Source organism: Erpetoichthys calabaricus, chromosome 13 (assembly GCF_900747795.2).
Source record: "Erpetoichthys calabaricus chromosome 13, fErpCal1.3, whole genome shotgun sequence".
Lineage (NCBI taxonomy): Eukaryota > Metazoa > Chordata > Cladistia > Polypteriformes > Polypteridae > Erpetoichthys > Erpetoichthys calabaricus.
Genome location: NC_041406.2, coordinates 138,682,725 through 138,709,742, shown reverse-complemented (window position 1 = coordinate 138,709,742; position 27,018 = coordinate 138,682,725). Strand labels below are relative to the sequence as shown.

At 43.0% G+C, this 27,018-nt stretch overlaps 1 protein-coding gene across 2 annotated transcripts; it reads right to left on the bottom strand.

The window, feature by feature from the left end:
- trib1 (tribbles pseudokinase 1) lies at positions 1–26,251 on the bottom strand. 2 transcript variants are annotated; one of them, XM_028817609.2, is made up of 3 exons: positions 26,043–26,251; positions 18,646–18,938; positions 1–1,089 (listed from the first exon to the last, which is right to left on the bottom strand). In XM_028817609.2, exons 1-3 carry the CDS (start codon positions 26,202–26,204, stop codon positions 621–623), a joined length of 924 nt encoding a protein of 307 aa, XP_028673442.2. In that variant the 5' UTR covers positions 26,205–26,251; the 3' UTR covers positions 1–620. The 2 variants fall into 2 exon arrangements, with proteins under 2 accessions (XP_028673442.2, XP_028673440.2); XM_028817607.2 differs by lacking the exon at positions 26,043–26,251 and adding an exon at positions 23,934–24,534.
- Positions 26,252–27,018: the final 767 nt, after the last annotated feature.

Here is a 27,018-nt window from a genome sequence, read left to right as displayed (position 1 = left end):
TTTGGTTTTTTTGGCTGCACTTTTACAAATAAAGCATCTGTACAAACGCTGTGCAGGATTCTACCATATGTTTGCTTTTGGACATTTCCACACACACACACACACACACACACACACACACACACAGAGTAGTCAGATTGTATCACAGATACAAACATTTCCCAACAATGAGCTCATCAGTGCAACACGTCCTCACCGCCCAGCTTGTTTTCGTGAAGAGCGGCCCTCAGTATCTCGTCCGTCTCCACGGCACACACGGCACACGTTTCGATGTGCAGACACGAATGTCAGATCAGACTCGACGCTCTACACGCACCCCGCCAATGCAAACCCTTACACGCCGGTTGCCTGTAGTTACACACAGTTTGAGGTCGGCTCACTTGTCTCGTTTTTTAAAAAAAAATAAGTGCAATTTTTCTATGTTACGTGCACCAGGAGATCGATTCTTTTTCTTCGTTTTTTCACTTTTCTTCATCGATGAGGCGTCGTTCGGCCCAAAGGCTGCCATCCCGTTAGGCCTGAGCCTCGGCAGATTTTGATACAAGCGTAACATCCAAAGTACAGTACGAGAAGTTGAGGCTGAAAATGGTTTGTTCCCCCTAACACGCGTCTTCACTCATTCAGCACAGGAACGAGCAGAAATCGTCCTGAAGAGAAGGGACTTCGGGCACAGTTTGATCGGGCGTCGGGAAGACCTCCCGGACGCAGTCCCTTCTCATAGCTTCTCGGAACCAGGGATGCAAGAGGATTTCGGCCGCCGTGAGCCGTTCACAAGCCTCCCGTCTGAGGATGCTGCGGATGAGGCACTTGGCTTTTGGAGAAACCGTTTCGGGAATGTAAAACTGTCCCTTCCTTATTTTTGAAAAAAGAGCACTTGGGTCAGAATCATGAAACGGGTAATGTCCCACCAGCAAAGTGTAAAGCATGACGCCTAAACTCCAAACGTCGGCAGATTTTCCAGAGTATGTCCCTGCGGTGTTCAGAATCTCTGGGCTGACGTAGGCTGGGCAGCCATGCTTCTCCGACATCGAGTCGTCGCCTTCTTTCACGATGTGACTCTCTTCCAGGCTTTCTAATTTCAAGAGGGTTCTGAAAATTAAAAAAATATATATTAAAGTTAAAGAAGCACATCGGGACTCTGAAGCAGATCTGAAACCTTAAAAAGCAGGAAATGCAACCTAGGGGGGCTCAATGCTAGCATACATACCATAATTATGAGTCGGAAATTTCATGTGACAGCCCAACAAAATCAAAGCTTCAAATCGGTAACAAACCCACCTGAGTTATCCGATTGTGATGTCATGCTGACCTTTCACCTTGTGGAAAATATAAAATACAGCCAGAAACGCCATGTGTTTGGGTGACTGGCATTTATAGTGAAGCGAGAAGACATTAAATCTGTTGATTTTGCTCTTTAGTTACATGACAAAGGCAGTCCATCTTTATTTGCATTTTTATGTTTTGTGCAGACCTCATGTTTCTCCGAAACGTCCGACCAAAAACCCACGTGAATGCATGTGATAGGTGGTCCGTGGCGTCGCGCAAGTTTTAAAATAAGTAATCGCGTCCTGGGAAGTGCGGGGCTCCAAACGGGTGTGGGTGTCCGCAGGTGGGGTACTTGACTGATCACACAGATACGTATGAAGGAGGGCGTCAGGCAGGTGCCTCGTTCACACCTGCGCCGATCAGGCCAGAAAAAGGGCAGTACAGAAAGAAAGAAGACGGAGAACGAAAAGAAAAGAAAGACACGGAGGTTAAAGACGAGAGAATGAAGGGAGGATTGGTAGCCACCGGGGTTGCTGACGGAATGAGGCCCCTCGGAGGAGCGTAGGGCCATTCGGCTGAGCATGTTTGACTGTAGCTGGAGCGGCCCGCTGTCATGTAAGGCCGAGGAGTGGCAGTGAGAGCGGGAGGTGCGAGGCGAGGCTTGGTGCCCTGCTGGGACAGCAGGGACCTGAGACTACAAGAAAAGGTTGGCTGTGCCTGTCGGAGGGACGTCTCCTCTCTCCCATTCGGGTTAAAGCAGAGGGGACGTCGGTTTTAGGAATTTGAGATTTTAGAATGGATTCCTGCTTTGGAATTTTAACGTCGATCTTTATTTATGGATTATTTTAACCTCTACATGGACACTGGGTTTTCATTTTATGAATTACTTATTTAATTATTATGGCTGATGCACTCCACTATTGAACACTTGGTTTTAAGTGATTTTAATAAAAGCACTTGACCCTTTTTCTCACCTACACCTTGCCACATGTGTGTCCTCATTTGCCCGGCTCATCTTGATTCAGGACTATCGACAGTTCAGGTTCAAGAGGCTCCCAGAAGCAAAAAGGGTGCATGGAGCTGAACCCAGACCATCAGAGTGCACCCAGCTGGGAAAGCGAAATGTCACGACTGGAAGTTCCGAACAGTCTGATAGCACGTGAAAATACATTTTCTGGAGATGTTCATGACAGCCAGTCTGTTATTATGTAGACTGTAATTGAAATATCTGTCTGAGGCCTGTATACTGCTATAAGAACTCAGGCTCAGGCCACTGGGTGTCGAACGCTCACAGCACTTCAGAAACAGGAAACAGGAAACAGGAAGTGCTCTGAGCGTTCGACACCCACAGGCGTCACACTGGGCTGGCACTTAGAAACCCGGCAGAGTCTGATTTTCTTTTTTCACTCAGGCTCAGGCCTGGCCTAAGCCTGAGTTCTTCTAGCAGTATACAGGCCTCAGACAGATATTTAAATTACAGTCTACGTCATAACAGACGGGCCCTTTTTATATCTGCAGGGGACATTGGACTATTCTCATTTGCATTATAAGTTAGCTTTAATGAAACCTTACCAATTTTAAAATATAGTTTTTTTCACTTTTCAAGATTTTAATCACTCATAACATGGGAATTTTTCATTTTGAGGATATACATAGCATAGTACTATATTTATGCAAAATACAGAGCTGGAAATGAGCTTTGAAATAAAATGGGAACCATTTCTGTGCAACTTACATTTTAGGGAGACATAGCCGGTTTCCTCCCACAGTCCAAAAGACATGCAGGTTAGGTTGATTGGCGATTCTAAATTGGCCCTAGTGTGTGCTTGGTGTGTTTGTGTGTGTCCTGCGGTGGGTTGGCACCCTGCCCAGGATTGGTTCCCTGCCTTGCGCCCTGTGTTGGCTGGGATTGGCTCCAGCAGACCCCCGTGACCCTGTGTTCGGATTCAGCGGGTTGGAAAATGGATGGATGGATGGATAGCCAGTCAAAGTCATAACTCGAGCCCAATAAGTTCAAACTCTATCAGCTTAAATCTCCCTTAATATTGATCTAAGACGTGCGTAATTTCAGTTCCATGGGCTACTCAGATGACCAAATCATCCTGTCAAGTTTCGTTAAAATCTGTAATGATGAGATCCAAAAGTGACATGGAGTTACACGCATCCCGCTATCACTACTGCTGTACATTAATGTCGGTAACTGAACCATACGGGAAAGGTGAAGTGCCCTGAGAAGAAATTTACGATAAATGGAAACAACATAAAATATCATTTGGTCACTAAGGGGCAAACAGACATCATGATAACACAGAGAAAGATGAAAAAAACTGACAAGACATAAAAGGAGACATCGGGCCAATGGCCAGGAACACCGTAGAGAAGGCCTGTCAAATACAAAACAAGATGTTACTTTTAGGGGAATAAACTATAAACAAGATAGGACTTTAATTTGTGCTACCCCACTTTCAGAAGGTGTATGTGTCATTGTCCAAACGGATCCAGTAATAAGTCCCCAACAGGGTTTGCTTGGTTTCTCCGAACACTTCTCCCATCATTCCTCAAGATTAACATCACTACTGTTGCTAAAGCTTCATACACCACACGTGTTCTGCATGTCTAAACCTTTCCATCTTTGTTGTACGCCTCTCTTTGATTAATATATTTTTCACCATACTGCATTAACAAATTCTTTTTATCAAACTTAAAGGATTTGGTAACTTCTGACCACAAAAATGTGATTACAACATATAATGAACAAACTGTGCAACCAAAAAAAGTGAAGCCAACAGTATCACACATTTAAGCCAAAATACACACTGAGCACATTCTATTAATGAGACACCGCTGTAGTTTTGTAATAGCGTAGTAGGCATGATCACCACGTTGGATGTGATTCCTTACACACAAGTTAGCTTAACTCAAAATTTTGTTTAACCCTCAATAGCTACATTTTCTGCTACTTTTCATTCCGTAGCATTTTGGCCTGCTAAATTCCACTTGGCTGAAGTGTTCAACATGTCAAGTCACTATCTTAACACATATCTGCTACATTCAGTGCCACATTTATTATGCTGCTGATGCCCCTCAAGATATTCTTGTTGGTATGACTGGTTCCACGATGACCACATCAAGAAAGCCCAGGCCCCATTAACACAAGCAGATGGAGTCTGGTGATCACCAGCGCCAAGCAGTTGTTCTTTTACTGGCAGTAATGCTACCTAATCACTAACCTTTTCTGGAAAGATGATACATCCAAGAGGAATTATTGTTCTGTAGAAGGACCAGAGAGAAATCAAAAGATATCCCTTTAAAGGATTATCTACAGCGCTATTACCACAACATTCTCACATCTGAACATTCCCAAAACAATAACTTTCTTCTAGCAGAGGAAAAATGACTCATGCAGAAACTGTTCTGGGGCTGACTAAGAGGCCTAGTGAGAGCTTTGATCTTGGGACAAACAAGTATCATAGAAAGCATCGTACGGTATATGCGATATGCGGAGCTAAACAGGATATACGCATATTGTGACAGCGGGTCAAAAACGAGCGACAAGTTTGGACCTGAATGCAAACCTTATCCTATTTTTTCCTCTCTCTCTCTCTCTCTCTATATATATACACACATTAGATGGCACTGTGCCCGGTGAGGTAAATGGAGTCCAAAGTACCTCTAAACTCCACTGGTTGGTCTGATGTTGCAATGGTAAGGTGGCACAGCTCTCCTAATGTCTCTGATGAGTTTCTACAGGGACTGCAGTTTCCTCCAAATCCTTAGCCTTCACCACCTGTTATAAGGGAGTGGGGGTTATGCCATGGTACAGCTGATTTTTACCTTATGCCCAATATTCCCTGTGGCTACATAAAGGAAAAAGTTGGTTCATACTGGTGTTTCGTATTTTAATTTTTTTCTGGTCTTTCCTGGATTTTTCTCCCCTTAATTGGTTTGTTTTATACAAGGACTTGATGTCTTTGGGTTTTGACACTTCTGCAACCCTTGGATATTTTTATCATTTTATTGCTCTTTTCCTTACCGGTTGTCATTGCCATTTGTTTACAGGTTTCCTTGGTAACAACTTGAAGGCACGAGGCACATGGCCCATTATGTTACTGAGGCAACGGGATCAAAAGTCATCGCTTAGGTCACATTTCTTTCCCGAATTGCAGATGACAACTTTGGATTCTTGCCGTGTATTTTGATACGTTTTCTTTGCACTTGGGTAACAAATTCTGTCTCTCCTTTTGACTCACCTCATTTTTTTGTGATCTCCTAGTTACGAACTTTGCTTGCCCCCGGACTACTTACTTCTCTTCTCCCGATCTTTTTCCTTTTTTCGTGCTATAGCTTCCTATCTTAGCACAACATCAGATAAGCACGCATTTATTAATTTAATTTACTATATTTTCCTTTTTGACTTGGCAGGCTGTCTTTTGCCTTGAAGCAATAGTAATAAATCTCTTCATTGACATTGAACCAGTGACGATTTATTTAATTAGTAATAATAGTTTTTATATGGAAAGTTGACTTATGCTGAAGTCACAATATGCTACTTCTAGTTGTGGGCCATGTCAGACTTACTGACTGTTGTTGCTGATCTCGTCACTGGACCATGTCAAATGAAACGACTGAAAAATCGCTGGCCATGTCACATTTATTAACTGTGTCCGCACCTTCCAGCACAGTCGTGCTCGCCTCTTTGTCTGGCAGCCAATAAGCATGCTGCCTGACAGAGTCCATGCTGTACGACGGGTTAACAGATACGGCAGAGCTCAGCTGCAATCTCAGCCCTGTTAGACACGAGACATCAGACAGACGAGCGTTTCTTCTGTTTGCAAGGTCCAAAGCCTCCGTGTTACGTATTGCTCAACGTTACATTATATGTATGCATTGCACTTCACTGGATGTCCGCCCTCGTGCACACACAGCCCACCTCTATGTCATAGACAAGTTGGCCTGAGTCATGGGACATGTCACATTATGAGACTGGCTTCACAGAAGGGCGCTGCCGACCGCCTCCGTCTCGCCAAGATTACGTAAACGAAAGCTATGACTGAAAAACGCTGGAAAAGTCGCATATTGTCACATGGTCCTTCGAAAGAACACAGTATATCCAGTAAATTGAGAAAGCGCTCAGAACCCCATCACTATTTTTCACATTTTGCTATGTTACTGCCTTCTGCTGCAATCATTTAAATTAATTTTTTTCCCTCATCATACAACACTCAATTCCCCAGAATATCATGTCACATTAATTCTAACCCACTTAATGCAGCAGCCCTGGGGTGCTGGAGAATAACTCGGCTTAAAAGACGGTGCCCCAGAATGGCAAAGTGAAAACAGGATCTTAGACATTTTTGCAACATAAGAAGCCCACATGGGGGCAAAAACAACATGCAAATTGCACACCAATGGGCACCTCAGCACGGTGAGTTGGCAATGCTGCCCTTTCTGGTAGTGCTTATCCAATTGAGAGTCATGAGGGCCTGAATTCTATCGTGGCAGCAATGGCTTTAACCAACACTACGCAGGCCACCGTCAATGCACCACTGTGCCACCCACCGTAAATAAATCTAAAGAATCATTTGATGAGCAGCTTTGTATTAAAGGGGGGTCTGATGTAATCGCTCCTAATGTGTGTCAGTTGTTAACAGCTCATTGCAGACGGGGATTGTTCCTACGTGCTTTAGGCATGTAGTGATTCAACCCCTGTTTAAAAATGCAAACCTTAATCCCTTGGGTTCCTGGTAGCTTCTGTCCCATTTCCAAATTACCAATACTCGCTAAAGTTTTGTAGAAAGTTGTGGGTACCCAGCTATGGGCTTTTATGGAGCACAACAATATTCTTGATAAGTTTCAGTCGGGATTCAGAACATTTCAAAGTAAAGCATCGGCGCTGCTAAGAGTGACGAACATTCTGCTGCTGGCAACTGAATCGGGGACATCTGACACAGTTGATCATGACATTCCGATTAACAGGCTTGAGCGGTGGGTCGGTATTCTGGGTACTGCTCTTAAGTGATTTGTGGATTTCCTCAAGGGCAGGACGCTTTCTGTACATGCGGGTAGTTTAACATCTCCTACTGCTTCGGTAACCTGTGGGGTACCCCAGGGGTCCATTTTAGGTCCAGTTCTCATCTCTTCACACATGTTACCTTTCTGCTCTATACTAAACAAGTATAGTGTTCCCTAACATTGTTACACTGATGATACCCAAATTTACTTCCCGTTGCAATCGGGTGAAATGGAGTCTGTGACAAAGCTTTTTAAATGCTCAGATGATATAAAGGACTGGATGACACGTAAATTCCTGCAGTTAAATGAGTCAAAAACTGAAGTCATTCTCTTTGGTCAACCTACTGTTAACCAAACATCGCTAGCTCATTGGGTCCACTTGTCTGGTACTTAAAGCCATGGGCTAAAAATCTTGGGGTGATCTTGGATTCAAATTTTAAATTTGAAAAACAGATCAATGCTGTGGGGTAAAGAGTAGTTTTTTCTACCTCAGGGTGATCAATAAAGCCAAGCCGTTTTTGTCATTCAATGACCTACAGAAGCTCATCCATGCTTTTGTTATGCCTCGTGTGGATTATTGTAATGCCCTGTAAGTTGGGATATCCCATACAATACTGTCTCACCTGCAAATGGTGCAGAATGCAGCTGCTGGAGCAAAAAAAATGGACCGGTGGCTCCCTGTTAGTTACAGGCCGAATTTTAAGATTTTATCGTTTGTTTTTAAAGCCCTACATGGGTCAGCTCCACCGTACTTAGCTGATCTTCTTGTTCCATATTCATCAGCCAGGCAGCTGAGGTCTTCAGATCAGCTAATGCTTATTGTCCCACGCACACGGTTGAAGCAGAGGGGTGATCGTGCTTTTGCGGTGGCAGGTCCTAAATTGTGGAACAGTTTGCCCCTCATAATAAGGTCAGCTCCCACACTTGATAGTTTTTCACACTTTTATTCCCTTGCTTTTTAGTTGATGAGCTTGAGTGGTTAAATCTTTCTATTTATATTGTTTATACTGTGTTCGTCTTATGTATGCATTTTTATTTTACATAATTATATACAGTCATATGAAAAGGTTTGGGAACCCCTCTTAGCCTGCATAATAATTGACTCTCCTTTCAACAATAAAGATAACAGTGGTATGTCTGTCATTTCCTAGGAACATCCGAGTACTGCGGTGTTTTCCGAACAAAGATTTTTAGTGATGCAGTATTTCGTTGTATGAAATTAAATCAAACGTGAAAAACTGGCTGTGCACAAATGTGGGTCCCCTTGTCATTGTGCTGATTTGAATGCCTGTCACTGCTCAATGCTGATTACTTGGTGTGATGAGCTCGTTACGCCTTGAACTTCATAGGCAGGTGTGTCCATCATGAGATATAAAGGGATTTAAGGTGGTCAATTACAAGTTCTGCTTCCCTTTGACTCTCCTCTGAAGAGTGACAGCATGGGATCCTCAAAGCAACTCTCCAAAGATCTGAAAACAAAGATTGTTGAGTCTCATGGTTTAGGGGAAGGCTACAAAAAGCCATCTCAGAGGTTTAAACTGTCAGTTTCTGTAACTGTAAGGAATGGAATCAGGAAATGGAAGGCCACAGGCACAGTTGCTGTTAAACCCTGCAGGTCTGGCAGGCCAAGAAAATTACAGGAGTGGCATATGAGCAGGATTGTGAGAATGGTGACAGACAACCCACAGATCACCCCCAAAGACCTGCAAGAACATCTTGCTGCAGATGGTGTGTCTGTACATCGTTCTACAATTCAGTGCAATTTGCACAAAGAACATCTGTATGGCAGGGTGATGAGAAAGAAGCCCTTTCTGCACTCACACCACAAACAGAGTTGCTTGTTGTATGCCAATGCTCATTTAGACAAACCAGATTCATTTTGGAACAAAGTGCTTTGGACTGAGGAGACAAAAATGGAGTTATTTGGTCAGAACAAAAAGAGCTTTGCATGGCGGAAGAAGAACATCGCATTCCAAGAAAAACACCTGCTACCTACTGTCAAATTTGGTGGAGGTCCCATCATGCTGTGGGGCTGTGTGGCCAGTTCAGGGACTGGGGCCCTTGTTAAAGTCGAGGGGCGGATGAATCCAACCCAATATTAACAAATTCTTCATGATAATGTTCAAGCATCAGTCACAAAGTTGAAATTACACAGGGGTTGGATATTCCAACAAGATGATGACCCAAAACACAGTTTGAAATCTACAAAGGCATTCATGCAGAGGGAGAAGTACAATGTCCTGGAATGGCCGTCACAGTCCCCTGACTCGAAAATCATTGAGAATCTATGGGATGGTTTGAAGCAGGCTGTCCATCAAATTGAACTGAACTGGAGAGATTTTGTATGGAAGAACGGTCAACAATACCTCCAGACACTCATCACAGGCTATAGGAGGACAGCGTCTAGAGGCTGTTAGATTAGCAAAAGGAGGCTCAGCTAAGTATTGATGTCATATCTCTGTTGGGGTGCCCACATTTATGCACCTGTCTAATTTTGTTATGATGCATATTTTCTGTTAATCCAATAAACTTAATGTCACTGCTGAAATCCTACTGTGTCCATAAGGCATGTCAGATATTAAAAGGAAGTTCAGCCAATGAGAAACAAAAATCCAAAGAATTAAGAGGGGCTCCCAAACTTTTTCATATGACTGTATAAGCTATTCATGTTTGTGTGTTGGTATGTGTGTGTTCATGCATGTATAATGTTTTCTTTTTAATAATTCTTTATCTGGCTTTTATTTCATACTGTTACCTTTTCTATGTAAAGCACTTTGGTCAGCTTCTAGTTGTTTTAAATGTGCTATATAAATAAATAAAACCTAAATGGAAGTGGAAATTCTCTGCAGGGGCAGAGTTCAAGCTCCAATGAAGTGTGTCTTACTCGGGTTCCGAGAGTTTAGCAAGCAGCCTGCACTGCGTCTAATTTTAGCGTTGAAATGCCCCAACGGCATTAGCAACACTGGACATTATCCGCCTGTGCAAGATGGATTTCAAAATTAGCAATGTGAAATGCAACGCAGCGTTTCGACAACTGCTGATTCCTACACAGTGGTGTATGTACTAATTACAGAAGTTCCTCAGTTTGTCAACACAGGTTGCAGAATGGCTCTCTTTACACACCTCCTGTGCGCAAAGGTGGACGCGATCATCTGACACCTGGACTTGCCATCCCTCAGAAGACAAGATCAGCAGTAACTTTAAACCCCGTCTCGAAACCCCTGCAGTCAGACAGTGTGTGTCCCTACAAAGGCTCAGCGACCCTTCAAGTGGCCACTTTTAGGAAAGTGAAAGTTAAATGCGCTCACAACGTTTACGGCACAGGGAGAAAAACAAGAAAAAAAAAAAAAAAAGAGGAACAGGCTGCTTTTGGCATGGATGACACTTGGCACCGGCTGACGTTTTTAAGGACTTCTTTTTTGAGAATGTAGGAGGAGGTGCAGCAGAATGACGAAACTTTGCACATAAAAACAGAAACAAAAAAAAAAAGTGCAGCTTGAGGGGGTGTTGGGCGGGACGTTTTCAATATTTTTTTTTTAGAAAAATAACCCCATCAGTGCAGCGTTTGAGCTAAGGACCTGGGCATTTAACTTTAGGGCAGAAGTGAATTATTATTTCTCTTTATATATTGTTATGAATTTATAAAAGAAAACACAGCAATGAGGTCACATTTTTGACTTTTCCCACATATGTACACATTTTGGGCATCCCTGAACACAACTTGAGCACTTCTGGAGTGATGCCTCTCTGCCAGTGTCAGTTTAGGAGTGTGTGGACATGACAACTCATAACTTGGCAGTTATTACTATTGCTTGGACACGTCCTACTATTATAAAAATGCTAGAAACTTACTGATTTGGAGCAAAATAACTCCAGCAGCACATCGTCCAGGCAGGTGCTGAATTTAATAAAGTGGGTTTTTGAATGTAAGGGTACATTTTGTGACACAAGCATTATATGCTTAGGTAGTGCCAGAGATCTGGTTGTAAAATTCAGGAAGTAGACGACTATCCCCACCAATATCCAAGAGAACACGGTTTATAGGGTGAGCAGCTTTAAATTTCTTGGAGTGACCATCACTGATGAGCTGAAGTGGGCACAACACATTTTGGATCCTGTCAAGAAAGACTTTACTTCCTCAGATGACTGAGGCGGCTCAAATTTCTTCATCAGGGCTCACTAACTTCGAATGGTGCGCGCATCCCCGTCAGGCCAAGAACTGAAAAGTGCTGACGAGGATGGTGAAGGTGGCACAGAATATTACTGGCACACAGCTGCCTTCTGTTCAGGACATACTCGACGCTCACTGTCTTAGAAAGGCAAACAGGATTACTGAAAAGCTCCGCCATCCTGCACACTTTTCTCAATTCTTCTTTCTGGGAAGAAGAGCACAGAACCCTTGGCACTCGTACCAGTAGATTATGGGCCAGTTTCTGCTCTCAGATCGTAAATGGCAAGACTACTGATTAGTCAAGTCATAATAGAAACTATCTATGTATTCTTTATATATCTATGCAGTATATACTGTATATCTGTGGTGGGTTGGCACCCTGCCTGGGATTGGTTCCTGCCTTGTGCCCTGTGTTGGCTGGAATTGACTCCAGCAGACCCCCGTGACCCTGTGTTTGGATTCAGCGGGTTGGAAAATGGATGGATGGATATACTGTATATTACATATTCACATATTACACGTTCTAGGGTGGAATTAAGTGCAGGTGTGGTCACTCAATAAATTCCCCAGTGAGAAGAATGCTGCCCCCAAGCCATAATTTCACTGACTAAAGCCACCATAGGAACCAACTTTACATACCTGTGCCAAGTCCTAAAAATACCTTGTTGGGGGCACTACCCTCATAAAGCGCAGGTGTGGTCACCAAACTCTGCCTGGGGAACAATGTCCTGTACAAATAGGGAATCCATGCCAACATTTAGCACGGAGAGATTCAACAGGGTGTATTTGCATACTTGACAAACACATTACATATTCATCTTTATACATTAGTTTATAATTGTATATATAATTTGTTTTGTTGTTTTATGCAAGTGTATGTGTTGTTTTGTTGGCATTGGATCACTGTCTCTATTCAGAGGAGACACGCAAGTAACAATTTCATTGTATTATGTACACATGATAATACACAAACTTTCCTAACTATCAGTCTATCTAAGTCATATAGTGACTTTCAAATTGTCCATCTACGATAGCATCTATCTACTGTATTATATAGAATATTTAACAATATCCTCATCCTCCACTACCGTTCCATCTGACGCCTCCACAAGTTAAAAAGTGTCAAACAGAGACTGTTTTGAATTTGAAAAATCCCCGATTTTAAAATCAAGACTGTGACAGATGTAAAGCTTAATGAAACGCTGGGGCACAGCAGGATGAGTCCTCACCACCAATTTATTATGTGACACTGAGACAGGGCACTAATTGTAAAACAGTGTGTGTAGGTCTTCTTCGGCATGAATTTTAAACACCGTTTCATTTATTATGGCGCCAGAGAGTGCGGATGTGTTGCATGTAAGAATCTCACTGTACTCTGTGCATGTGACACTACTGCTGCTATTATTATCTGTATAATACATATACATTTAAATAACAAATTATTAATTACTAAATTATAAATTACAATATAAAAAACAGTATTTAAAATCTATAATACCATTACATGGATGAAAATATGCACAACACATTATATGCACATATGTAGGAGTGTGTGAATATAGTACTGTATACGTTCATTTTAATAGTTACAGGGTCCAAAAGTCTTGGGTGGAAGGCAAGAACCAACCCTTGACAAGCATACTTAAACACACACCAACAATTAAAATAACATACTTTATATTTAAACACACTCACACTGAGCAAATTTAGAGTCAACAGTTAAGTTAATGCGCACAAAACCTATGAAGCCTACACAGACATGGCAGGAACACTTAAATGGCAGAGTGGATATCTGACCCCCGTCTTCAGGAGGTGAGAGGTAGCAACTATATAGCTACATCTGTATTCTTATCTTCCAAAATATTCAGTATTTAAACACACACACACACATATATATATTATATATATTGTGATGGGGCGCAGTGGGTAGCGCTGCTGCCTCGCAGTTGGGAGACCTGGGGACCTGGGTTCGCCTCCCAGGTCCTCCCTGCGTGGAGTTTGCATGTTCTCCCCGTGTCTGCGTGGGTTTCCTCCCACAGTCCAAAGACATGCAGGTTAGGTGGATTGGCGATTCTAAATTGGCCCTAGTGTGTGCTTGGTGTGTGGGTGTGTTTGTGTGTGTTCTGCGGTGGGTTGGCACCCTGCCTTGTGCCCTGTGTTGGCTGGGATTGGCTCCAGCAGACCCCCGTGACCCTGTTCGGATTCAACGGGTTGGAAAATGGATGGATGGATGGATATTGTGATGGACGACCGGCTATGGTCGCCACCCCCAGGCCGCTAGGAGGAGCCCTCCGGACAGAATGATGGTGTCCCGAATGCCAGCAGGGCCTCATGGACTTTGTAGTTTATATACACAGCCCTGCTGGATACCTTGGGGGCCACCGGGAGTCGCTGTAGGGGGGCTAGTGGGCTCTTGCGTGCCCTATAACCCGGGAGTGCGTCACAGTCACGTGACCGGAGGAAACGACGTACTCCCGGGGTGAAGAAGAGGACTGTTTACCCTGACCCGGAAGGAAACGGACTTGTGGGTTTTGCCAGGAACCATTTCCGGGTCAGGGGCTATAAAAGGACTGTGGGAAGCCCAGTACACTGAGCTGAGCTGGGAGGTAGGGTGGCAAAGTGTCTGGGCGAGGAGGATTGGTTATTGAGAGAATTGTAGTGTTTATGAGTGGGGTGTGGAAAGTGCTTTGTGCACGGTATTTTTATAAAATAAAGAATATTTATACTTGCACCTGGTGTTCAGAGTGGTACCTGAGGGTTCAAGAGGTGGACAAAGCCTCTATCTGTCACAATATATATATATATATATATATATGCATCTTTATGTTATTTACTCATATGCATGAACATAGCTGCTGTAAATAATACAACTACAACCCCAAATCAGAAAAAGTTGGGACAGTGTGGAAAATGTGAATAAAAAAAGAAAAAAGCAAGTTATAAATTCTCCTCAAATTTTATTTCATTGCAGACCGTATGAACACAAAATAATTCATGTTTTTTTTTTTGTCAACATCATTTGATTTGTAAATAAATATCCATTCTTGCCATTCAGGCTTGCAACACATTTCAAAAAAAGTTGGGACAGTACAGCATTTACCACTTTGTACAGATCCCCTGTCTTTTAACAACACTTAAAAGACGTTTAGGCATTGAAGAAATCAAGTGACTTAAGTGTTGCAGGTGTTAGTTTGTCCCATTCTTCCTGCAAACAACGTTTTAGGTGCGCAACAGTACGGGGTCTTCGTTGACGCATTTTTTTGTTTCAAAACGCGCCAAACATTCTGTATAGGAGACAAATCAGGGCTGCAGGCAGGCCAGTCAAGCATCCGCACCCTCTTCTTACGCAGCCATGCCTTTGTTATGCGCGCAGTATGTGGTTTGGCATTGTCTTGCTGAAATAAGCATGGGCGTCCCTGGAAAAGACGTCGTCTTGAAGGCAGCATTTGTTCCTCCAAAACTGAGATATACTTCTCAGCATTGATGGTGCCATCGCAGAAGTGCAAGTTACCTTTGCCGAAGGCACTGACACAACCCCGTACCATGACAGACCCTGGCTTTTGGACTTGTATCTGGTAACAGTCTGGATGGTCCTTTTCCTCTTTGGTCCGCAGCACACGGCGTCCATTTCTTCCAAAAAAGATGTGAAAAACCGATTCGTCTGACCATAATACACGTTTCCACTGCACAATGAACCATCCCAGATGCCTCCGAGCCCAGAGAAGTCGACGGCGCTTCTGGACACTATTTATGTAGGGCTTCCTTTTGGCACAGTACAGTTTTAGCTGGCATTTCCTAATGTAACTATGTACTGTAGTGCTTGAGAGTGACTTCCTGAAGTAGTCCTGAGCCCACGCAGTTATATCATTTATTGATGAATGACGGTTTTTAATGCAGTGCCGTCTGAGGGCTCGGAGATCACGACCATTCAGTTTAGGCTTTGCGCCCTTGGCCTTTGCGCACGGTCATTTCTCCAGATTCCCTGATTCTTTTCACTATGTTATGCACTGTAGAGGGAGAAATGCCCAAATCTCTTCCTATCTGTCTTTGAGAAACGTTTTTCTTCATCATTTCAAAGATTTTTGCCCGCACTTGGTGGCAAACTGGCGATCCTCTGCCCATCTTTGCTCCTAAAGGAGTAGGCCTTTCCTCGATGCTGCTTTTGTACCGAATCATGATTGCAATCACCTGTTGACATCACCAGTTTCAAATCACATCATTATTTAGTTATTATACCTCATTACTACCCCTTAATTGCCCCCATCCCAACTTTTTTTGGAATGTGTTGCAAGCCTGAATGGCAAGAATGGATATTTATTTACAAATCAAATGATGTTGACCAAACAAAACATGAATTATTTTGTGTTCATACGGTCTGCAATGAAATAACTTGCTTTTTTCTTTTGTTATTCACATTTTCCACACTGTCCCAACTTTTTCTGATTTGGGTTGTATTATTAAAGCATAACCGTCTCAAACCTGGATGGTCATGGTGGGCCACGGCCTATTTCTGGCAGCATAGGGCAAGTCCATTGAAGGACCCATTCATGCATATAACCACATTCACACACGGGCCAAATTAGAATTCCCATTGACCTAACTGGCACATTGTTGGGAATTTGGTGAGGGAGACACACACTGGCACAAGGAGAACATACAAACTGCACACAGACAACAACTGGGAGTGGAATTCAAAGCCAGGGTGCTGGATCTCTGAAGTCCATGTGTGTTACTATGCTGCTATTATTACTTAATATTTGGATTTATCCAAAGTAACTTACCAGATTGGTACTCCTTACATTTGCCATTTGTTTACATACATAGTTTGTTATACTGTAATTGTGACACACCCGGGTAAGTGAACTGCACAGAGCCGCTCAGTGACTCAGAGGCAGGTTCAGGCTCCACTGCCTTTGCCGCTGCACCATTTTGTCTAAATAGTCAGTATTTCCCATTTAGTTATTAAAAGATGCAACAGTGGGATGATTAAAAAGCAGAAAAGACAAACTGGAAATGAAAGGCAAAAATTGTACTGCTTCTTTGTATCTGACATGAAGACAGCCTAATTTATTAGTGCCTCACAGTTTGGGGCTCGACTCCTGGCACACTCCTGGTCACTAAATGTGTGCAGTTGGCATATTCTCTCAGTGTTCATGTAAGTTTCCTCCGCGTGTTCCATTTTCTGAGCCATCTCAAAGAATGGTGTCACTAAATTGGACCATTTTTTATGGTCTCCTGTTTTGTACAGGATTGGTTCCTTCATTGCACCCAAGGTTGATGGAATCAATAAAGCTAGCTAGATGAATGTCCATTGTTTTGGCCTGTCCACTTTTCCACTTGAAATCTACTATCTCAACAGCCTCTAATTTTCAGCCTGAGTTAAGAGGTTGCCTCACCTCCATGTTTGGAAGCCTTGGATTAATGAACCTCCTAATCCCACGCTTGGTCAGATTCTGGATTTTAAAACTCGATTTTAGACTCATTTCTGGGTTCCAGGAACGACCTACAAAATACCACCCTAGTTTCCTGAGACTACTTACTTGTTTAAATGAACAGTTTCTGGCCTTAAGCCCTCCATAATGGGAAGCAGAATGCTCCATGTGGAAGCTCTTACACTGTCACCACCTGCCAGATTGGGGGACCCGTTTCATTATTTGCTGTCCCCTAGAGTTTTTTTTTCAAGTGTGAAATTCCTTTAAACATACAGAGCACATCACCCCTTAATGGTCTCTCGTGCCTACTCTGTCAAGTGGATGGATATCCATAAATAGCACTATGTAACAAATTTTTATTTTTATTTTGTTCCTGGGTACAAAATGTATTTTCCTAACCCGTTATGCCTAAAAAGATAGAAAATAGCTGTTGTTCCACAAAAACTTTGCTTTTGTGATCAGGACAATGATATTTTGAAATTTGTGTTTTTGATTAAATTCTCGATTCACATTCAATACTGAGTAGTCTTCTAGAATATTCTTGAACTGTTAGAATTGTCCAGAAGTTTTCAGAATTATCTAGAACTTTCAAGAAACTTTTAGAACTTTCTAGAACATTCTCAGACTGTCCAACAGCAGTCATACAAGTATAGAAGCACAGGTGACTCGAACCAACAATTCGGTTTATGTTATTTTTTTGATTTGATTTAGATGGCATCAAGAGGTTGCTTGCACCCAGCAGATGCATTTTGCTACGTCTGTGGACAATTTATAAAGACAAGAGCGAGAAAGTATTCCATGAAAGCATGTCGTAAGATGTGTGAGGCCTACAAGGCATACTTTGGCATGCCTGTTGGGGATCAAGACAAGCCCTGGGCACCTCATTTCACATGCGAATATTGCAAGAAAACTCTTGAAGGTTGGTACAGGGGAGAAAAGAGAGCCATGAAGTTTGCTATCCCGCGAATTTGGCGGCAACCGACTGACCACTCAAGCAACTGCTACTTCTGCATGGTGGATCCTACCAAACGTCGCACTGGCAAGAATGCGCCTCAAATCGTTTATCCAGACATTCCTTCTTCCATTGCCCCAGTACCACACTGCCCCGAGCTGCCCGTTCCCACTCCTCTGAAGAGGGATCAGCCATCTTCAGGAGACAGCAGCAAGTCAGACAGCGAGGAAGATATTGCAGATATCCTTGACGCTCATCTTGACAAATTCAAGGAGAACATGGGAGCTTACTCAGAGGAGCAAGGCGAGCGCTTTCATCAGGATATACTGGACTTTGAACGTCGTTACCAAGGACAGTATAACAAAAACATGATGGGGGACTACATTTGGGGGCTTCTTCGAGAAAGTGATTTGCAGTACAGTCGCAAATCTAGAACACCTACTCATTTCTGAACCTTTTTGAGTGGTATTGACTGTCTTTGTCTATTTACCATGCAAGTGTTGTTCTTTATCAGACCGCATGAACGAAAAGATAAAAATTCCCTTGTTTTGTCACTATAAATACGAAATGTTCTGGGCTGTGGTCATAAAATCAAAGTTTGTGCTGAATGTAGTAAGTTTTCCATAGGCTTTAGACATAAGCAGTTGAAATATAACTCTTGGAAGTCAGGAACAAAAATTGTGTTACATAGTGTAGTTTGTGTTCTCCTCTCAGTAGGCAGTCCCTTCACAGTGTAAAGCTCGCTATGCATTGGGCAAGTACACTTTTAAACACTCCGACGTACTTAATATGATTTCTGCATTTATACTTACCTCTGCTTGTCTGAAAAAATGAATTTCCTGAGCTTCAGGTCACCAAGCACAATCCCTGAATGGTGACAGTGAGCCACAGCCGACACAATCTGATAATACAGCCTGGCAGCCATGTCTTCTTCAACTTTTTTGCAGCCTTTGACAAAGGTGTGTATATCTCCATAGTCCCTTTCAAAAAACACATAGACGTTACAGTCTCCCATGATGATGTCCACAATGCTGGAAATGTTCTGGTGTGCAGGAAGGGTGGCGTAAGGCAGGATTTTCTCTTGATATTGCTTCATGCTAAACACCTGTAAAATTTAATGAGTAAGAGAAAAAGAACAGTTGATTCAATAAAGTAGCTTAAGGAAATAACTGTCACTGAATTCTGATGAGGTATAAGCAACAGGATTATCTCAAATCCACTTAATCCTGATCAGGCTGTAATGGGTGCAAGGCAGGATTAACCCTGAACGGGGTGTTAATCCACTGCAGGAGCCCACCCAACCACACACACAGAGCTGATTAGGAATAACCAATTAACTGAACTTGTACATCTTTGGGCTTGTGACCGGTAAACTCACACGGGCAATAAGCTGGTGTGGGATCCAAAACTAGGACACTGGATTCATAAGGCAGCAGCGCTAATGACCACCATCAACTTTTCTGTTATATACCTGACCCAGCAGCACTCTAACAGTAATAGCCTTGCTACAATGGCACCAAGCATCTGTAATACTGAAAGCTGGATTAGACAAATATACAAAATTAATAAAAGTATACAGTACATCCACACATGCATATATACATACATACATACAAATATGAAGGTGTGTGTCTTTTCACTTTTTTCTTTCCTTCCTTCTTCTCTCTTTTTCTATTCCTCCTCCACTTCTCCCCAAGTGAACTTTACCCTCATTCTCTCCTGATGCCAACCACTCCAGGTAAGCTGGAGGATTCCTTCTTAAGCCAGACTGGGGGTACTGCCAGTGTCTTCATAAAAAGCACTTCCAGATCAAGCTAAACCTGAATTGGACAAGGGAGCCTACTCTTAGCAGTACTCAAGGATCCTAAAAGGGCAGTCCAATAGGACTACAATTCCCATGCTGCCCTCCAGGTATCAAAATAGGAGCCCACCAAGAGGGATGCTGCCACCCAGTCCATGTGGAGAACATATAGTACTGGAAGGTAGTCTCCAACTCTCCTTCCATTATTTTGGTGTTGCAACCAATAAACGAAAAACCAACTATGCCAGTATGGATGCCCCTCCAACTATAGTGTTTATCTATGACAGACCACGTTCACTCTTGGACATGAGCGGGCACTGTCACTTAACAGTATTATCTCTTTTCTCACCCACAGCGCCCAGTTTACGCCCCATGAGGGCAACTGACTCCACTCCTCCCAGCCACAATCTTATAAAAGCAGACTGTCCCTGGAAGGAGAGCTAACTGCAGGATGGAGCTCCGCCACACTGGACCCACTCTACGGAGAAGTAGCACTTGTCTTTAGGCAACCCCTGCCTATTGATTTTGACAGTTTTGCACTATTGTGTGCCTGTTTTCTTCTGAGTTTATGGAAAACGTATTAAACAGGGGCGACCCAGCTGGCACCTCAACATTTTTTGGGCTTCTTGGGGTCTTCCCTTCAGCACAATACACGATAAGATTATTAGTACTGTCATTTATACAGCGTACTGTGAAATTCATACTTGCATGACAAACCAACATGTCACCAATCTCTGGTGCCATAAACAATAAAAATGCACAACATACAGTACAAAGCTTCATTTAATGTGGCCTCCTTATTTATTTGCTATAATACTCAAACAATTTGTAGTGATTCTCCCCACCTAACAAAGATTTCACCTGATACAACACAAACGAATCAGATGTACGCTAAGAGATGTAACGGCAGCTGCTCCCCTCTCTAAGCACCAACTTTCCAAACCTGTGATCTCACAGAATTTATCACAAGCACAAACATGAATTGAAAACAAACATGGTGGACAACAGTCAAGTTCAGTTTGCAGTAATAATTTACCAGGTACTGTACATTACTTTGTAGTTAAAAATCGTAAAGCACAAAGAATTTCTGAAAATACAGGCCACTGTGTAAATTGAAGATCTTCCATTCATGTCTCATTGCTTACTGGTCTTTGACACATTGACGTAAAGATGCATTGCATATGTAAATCTTGGTACCTTCCCTCCATACTATCCATCCATCCATCCATTTTCCAACCCACTGAATCCGAACACAGGGTCACGGGGGTCTGCTGGAGCCAATCCCAGCCAACACAGGGCACAAGACAGGAACCAATCCAGGGCAGGGTGCCAACCCACCGCAGGACACACACAAACACACCAAGCACACACCAAGGCCAATTTCGAATTGCCAATCCACCTAACCTGCACGTCTTTGGACTGTGGGAGGAAACCGGAGCGCCCGGAGGAAACCCACGCAGACACGGGGAGAACATGCAAACTCCACGCAGGGAGGACCTGGGAAGCGAAACTATGTCCCCAGATCTCCCAACTGCGAGGCAGCAGCGCTACCCATTGCGCCACCGTGCCGCCCCTCCATACTATAGTTATAAATGTTGAATGTGTTTAATATTGAGAATCACAAGTCGGGCCGTCTCCAACTAGCAATTATGGAGGTTACGATTAATCACTACATACCTCACCCAACCGGATGATCTGGGAGTATAATTGTTCAAGTCTTACCTGAAATCAAGACACCTTTTGCCCAAATCTGGCCCAAAATTAGGCCGATTATCCTGTAATGAGTGCCTAGCATTAAGTAGCTCACTCAGCAGGTCTGAGGTGGGTCTACATGTCCCAGTTTTCTAAATTGCTTATCTAATTAGATCTATCAGGTAGCCATTGCCTACCCGAACAGCACTAGGTGCAAAGCAGTAACCAAACCTGGACAGGGAGATATGGATGAGTGCATGAATGCACATGGACTATCAGCCAAATACAGAGTGGACTACATGTACTGTACACCTCTGCAATTCCCATCATGCCTTTACATTAAAAACATGTCTATGGACGGGCACCTCATGCCTTTTACTTTGCTACCTGCAGCCTGCACCTCGCACAAGAAATCTGGAGCCGCCTTAAGTTGACACACTGAATCAAGCCTCCTGCACACAGACACACACACAGATAGCCAAAGCTAACTTGATCTTATCTGGACCTCTGAAACCCCACACACACACTCAGAGTCAATTTTAGGATGCTGCTTTGGTGTCAACACTAAGGTCCAAACAGAGCATGTGTCTTTTGCTCGGTTGTCATTCTTATTCTTAATTCATCATCCTTCCATTGTGTCTCATCAATTCCCCTGCATATGCACTCCTGCATCACTTAATGTGTGTAAATTCAAATACTATTTGCTTTGTCAAGTATTTGGAATTTGTCTTCATGATTTAGGAAATGAAAGGCACTACATAAAAATGTGGTTGTCTAGGCATACACCCGGTGTGCCACGCTCTCCTCTCACTACAGTGCACATCAACCTTGCCGGGTGTCTTTCTTTTTTTTGTGCACACATGTACTTAACCTGCTGACTGTAATTTTGCTGCTTTGGACACCCACATCTGCCAAACAACATTTATTTGCAATGCACCCTTCATCTATTGCTGCCCCCTTCACACGCAACACACGATGCTCCCCAAAATCCTTCCCTTTCACACACAGGCTAACATGCCAACATGTTGTACACATACACTTCCCTTGATGTCTTCACCCTTCAAGCTTCCAGCTATCCTCAGTTTTTTAATTCTTTTATACACACACTTGCCTTGAGATCCTTAACTTTCACACATTACCTGTGCACACATATGAACACCCGTGACCAGGTTTTTTCCTGTTTTTTCTTAGTCTTCACATTGATACACACCTACTCCAATGTCCTTAACTTGAACCCACAGCTGCTCTTCACACACCTTACACACACTGATCCTAATGTCTCCTCTAGCACACCTATTCCAAGCTCTTTACTATACACACACACACACACACACACGTACATTCCTCTATATGCCTTTATATATCACACAAGCACACCTATCCCCCTGGGCATTTACCTCAAGTTCTTATGTTTTTCCATTTTCTGTTAGAAACACCCCGATTTTTACCACACTTGTCCTTATATTCTCGCTTTTCATGATACCCCACACTATTCCAATTCCAAACTATTTATCTTATATGCGTCCCATGTCCGTATGTCTTTACATTTCACATCCACCCAGGCCCCTTGGTCTCCACCACACTTCTACTTATGCTGTTTTTACATTTTACATAAATACACAGGTCCAGTATTTTTATCACCCAGACACACATCTCCGGATCTTTACCTCTTTAAATATTCTTATTGCACATTCAGCTGCCTCTTTGTCTTTACCTTGCACACACACACGCACACACATCTGTGTCCTTGCCTTACCTCATATACATTTCCCCAGAGGACTTTACATTTTATATAATCACACCTACCTTGGTCTTTACCTTACCCTCACATTCGCTCACCTGTTCCCAAGTCTTTACCTTATGCACACACCTGTGCCTGGGTCTCTACCTTATATACATATATTTGACTTAATGTCTTTACCTTGATATACCCGTCACCAAAGTCTTCACTGTGCACACACATGTAACCCCCCCCGTCCACTTTACACACACACACACACACTTGCCATCCTGTCTCAACTCTCCACACACAGATTTGAACCATATCCATTCATCTCTAGGTCTTTATACAAACACTCTTACCTGCATGTCTTTCCGTTTTTGACACCCCCCCCCCCCCCCCCCCCCCCCCCCCCAACACATATCTTGGTCTTCACCCTTTCAGATGACATACATCTTTTCCCAACTTTACATACACACAGTTCTCATAATTGTCTTTACGTTTTGCATTTCTATCAATTCTAAAGTCTTTACTTTACTTGCACACACCTTTACCTTTATATATATATTATATATATATATATATATATATATATATATATATAAATAAATACACACACATATGCCCGTCCTCATATCTTACACTTCACCTACTTTATACATCAACGACCCCCCTCCCAAAAACAACTTTCGCACCTCACCTTACATGCCTCCTTACCTTCATGTCTTGACTCTTCACGCTTTCACACACATACACATCAACCCCCAAGTCTTCACTTTACATATACACACTTGTCCATATGCTTTCCCATCTCACACACTGACACGCACCTGTTCCCAAGTCTTAACTTACGTTCATACACTTACACTTGTGTCTTATACCCTTACCTTGCACAGTGACTCGCCCCCGGAGTGCACATCCAGAGCCCGGTATGCGCCATTCCTATCCGAGATGGGCAGTAGCAAGTAAACTCCAATCTGAGAGGGTCCCTGCTGCACTGCAGTAGCGCTATGGGGCACCGGGGGTGACGGCGAGTTTATGAAACATGCGTCGGTAGGAGAATCGTTCAGTCTCGCGCACTTGGGTAGAGTTTCGTCGACGTCCACTCGCTTTGGTCTACACCTTGCTTTGCGTGGAATGGACATCGACGAAACACAGTCTACGTTATGACTCATGAAGACCGGCTTAGGTGCGAAGTATTCTTAGAAGCACCACCAGATACAGACGATATGCAAAGAAAGAAAGCCTACAATAAATCGGGGCGCGTGACCATGTTAATAATCCCACAGAGTTTTAAGTAGCTCAGCCCTAATGCCAGTCGTGGTGACAAGAGTGTTGTAGCACTGATCTCGGTGACAGCACAACAACTAACTACCAAAGCAGTGCCAGTACGCTATGATAACTCTGGTGCTTACGCAAGCAGGTCTGTGAGGCAGCGAGCCCGGCCGAGCGGGTCTTGTTAGTCACACGCGCGGCATTTGGGCGGGGCTTGAGCTCCAACGAGAACGGAGGAGCACATTCCGGCTCGGCTTCTTTGAAAGAATCGCGTGCGCGACTCGAGGGCGCTGACCCGACCGATTCACTGAACTGTGTGTCCGATTTAATATTATTATCATTACATAACGCTAACGTACATTGCACTTTTTTGTCATCAACATTAAAAGACTGTTTTAAAATGTGAGGCTTTGGACTTTTTCGGTTAAAGTAGTTCTAATTAAAGGGCACTTTGGCACCGAATATACCCTAGCTATGCATCCCGTCCGAGCACAGCATGTACTTACTTTTACGTTATCTTCGTGTTCTATGTCGTCTTTGTTCAGTTCAATGACGCCAGCAAACTGACCCCGTGTGTCTGTATGGCTGTGTGCGAGAAAACGTATTGGCTTATAATAATAATAATTCATTACATTTATATAGCGCTTTGCAGGTTTGGTTCCTGCCAGAACATGTTTACAGTGACTTCAGGTGGATCAAATATCTTAAGCACAAGTTGTACAGTTGCCTGCTTCGACCCTTTACAACTGAAAATCAGACCTCTTTTGGAGTGACCAATGGTTCCATGACTTGCATGTGCTTTTGTGGGATTCCTTAGAGCATCAGTGTTATCCCTCAGCCTAAAGAAATGCCGTCAGATTAATGTTGCACACACACCTGCTGCAGGCAACTCTTCTCCAGAATTAATCATCTTGATAACATTGGCAGACCTCAAAACTGAGGGTGCTTCCATTTTTTTCTTCTTTTTCCTGCAGTCAGTGTGGCCTTTAAACACGATTGTTGGTTTAAACCTCGCTTCTCAATCCCTGTGCTAATTTCACGCAGATACAACCCACCAGTGCTCCAGCTGTAGATACACTCTTAAAACAAAGGTTCTAAAACAGCTCTTCCCTGAGTTGAGTGGTTCCTCAGAGAACTATTGCTTTACAAAGAACCATGTCGTTTTGGGAAGTATTCTTTGCATAGGAAATTGCTTTCTTGGACATTTAAAAGGTTTCTAATTTGTAGAAAAATGGAAATCTTAAATGTGTAAGTAGGCTACTTAGCGGAATTCTAACAGATCAAGAAAACCTGAACATAGCCAGCTTTATTGTTCACAGGAAGATTACTTTAAACTCAGTAAAACTTGCTATCTTATAAATCTGCTATCATCTATTCATAGTTATTTATGGAGCCAGTTCCTGATTTAAATAAATAAAAGGATCTTTGTGGAACATTCATGTGGATTGTTCTTTAGGGAAGCAAAAGGGGTTCCTCAATGGCATTGCACTGAAGAGCCTCTTTGGCACCTTTATTTTTAAGACAGGTCAATTATACAATTTGTAAGTCAGTATGGACAAAATCATTAGATAAACAAATGCATCTGGGATGGAATGATGATTTCTGCCCTGTGCTTGATTCTACTTAAATAGTTCAATCTGGAACACAGTAATGGAATAAACATGTTTGAAACATAAACAAAGAAAGGTAATGTAGGTCATACAAACCTTTGGTATGCTTACCTGATTCAGGGTCATCAGGAATGTATCACAGTTACGGTATGATGAATGAACACTGCTGAATCTGCTTCGCAGCAAGTTTGGCAAAATTGTGGAAATGTTCTGGCATTTCACTGAACCAGGCATATTCATTGAAGTCAATGGGGAAGTAGAAGCTGGCCTCATTTTGAATGGATTACTGTGATGCAATGGTCTTTAAAATTTCCCTGAGGGCTAAGAAAGCATCCAGTAACTATGCTGGACTGATTATTGTGACCACAAATGTGACCTGAGCTTTGAGCTAACCACTGCACCACCATGCCTCTCTTAGATAAAATTAATAGAATTAAATATCAGAACAGTAAAATTCCATGCAGACAGCAGCAACAGGAGCAGGAAACATTAATTCACTAAGGCTTAGTCCCCACTGGAACATCTAAGATAACAGCGATTGAATGTAATTTCAGAACAGTAACATTTACTGCAGACAACAGGAGCTGGAAACATGAACTCAGTGAGACTTGCACTCCACAAGCCCAGTGCACTTAAATGATACAGAAGGCATGCAATAAAGCAGGACAAACATCTAGTCTCTGGAATTAGCAATAGAGGGCTAGAAATCTCAGCTGATCCAGGACTCTTCCATTTTTAGAAATATCAGCCTATGGTGCTGAAAGCCCAGTAAGACAGCACAGCAATTCCTGAGCATTCTGACCGAGTTCACAGACCCACATGCATTGATGCACCTCAGATAGTTGGGCAAGATGCAGTCCAGTTGATTGCAGTGAATGTAGCTATTGCCACCCTGTGTCTGACTGGGTTGTTAAGGTTGATGGCTGCTGCTGCTACTACTGACAGCTCTCCCATGGACATGTGCACTGGTGGTATGAGTAAACCCCACCAAGCCTGCAGTTAAGTACAAAACAGAGGTGGCATGTCCTACATTGGCTGCTACAGCTCTGCGATGTCACACTAGCCTTACAAAGCATCATAGCAAACT

Coding starts and splice junctions, on each gene's coding strand:
- trib1 (XM_028817607.2), bottom strand. CDS start 24,221: ATGAGTCATAACGTAGACTGTGTTTCGTCGATGTCCATTCCACGCAAA. Junction 18,939..23,933: donor GGGGCGAGTCACTGTGCAAG/GTAAGGGTATAA, acceptor TAAATTTTACAG/GTGTTTAGCATGAAGCAATA. Junction 1,090..18,645: donor ATTTTTTCAGACAAGCAGAG/GTAAGTATAAAT, acceptor TTTAATTTTCAG/AACCCTCTTGAAATTAGAAA.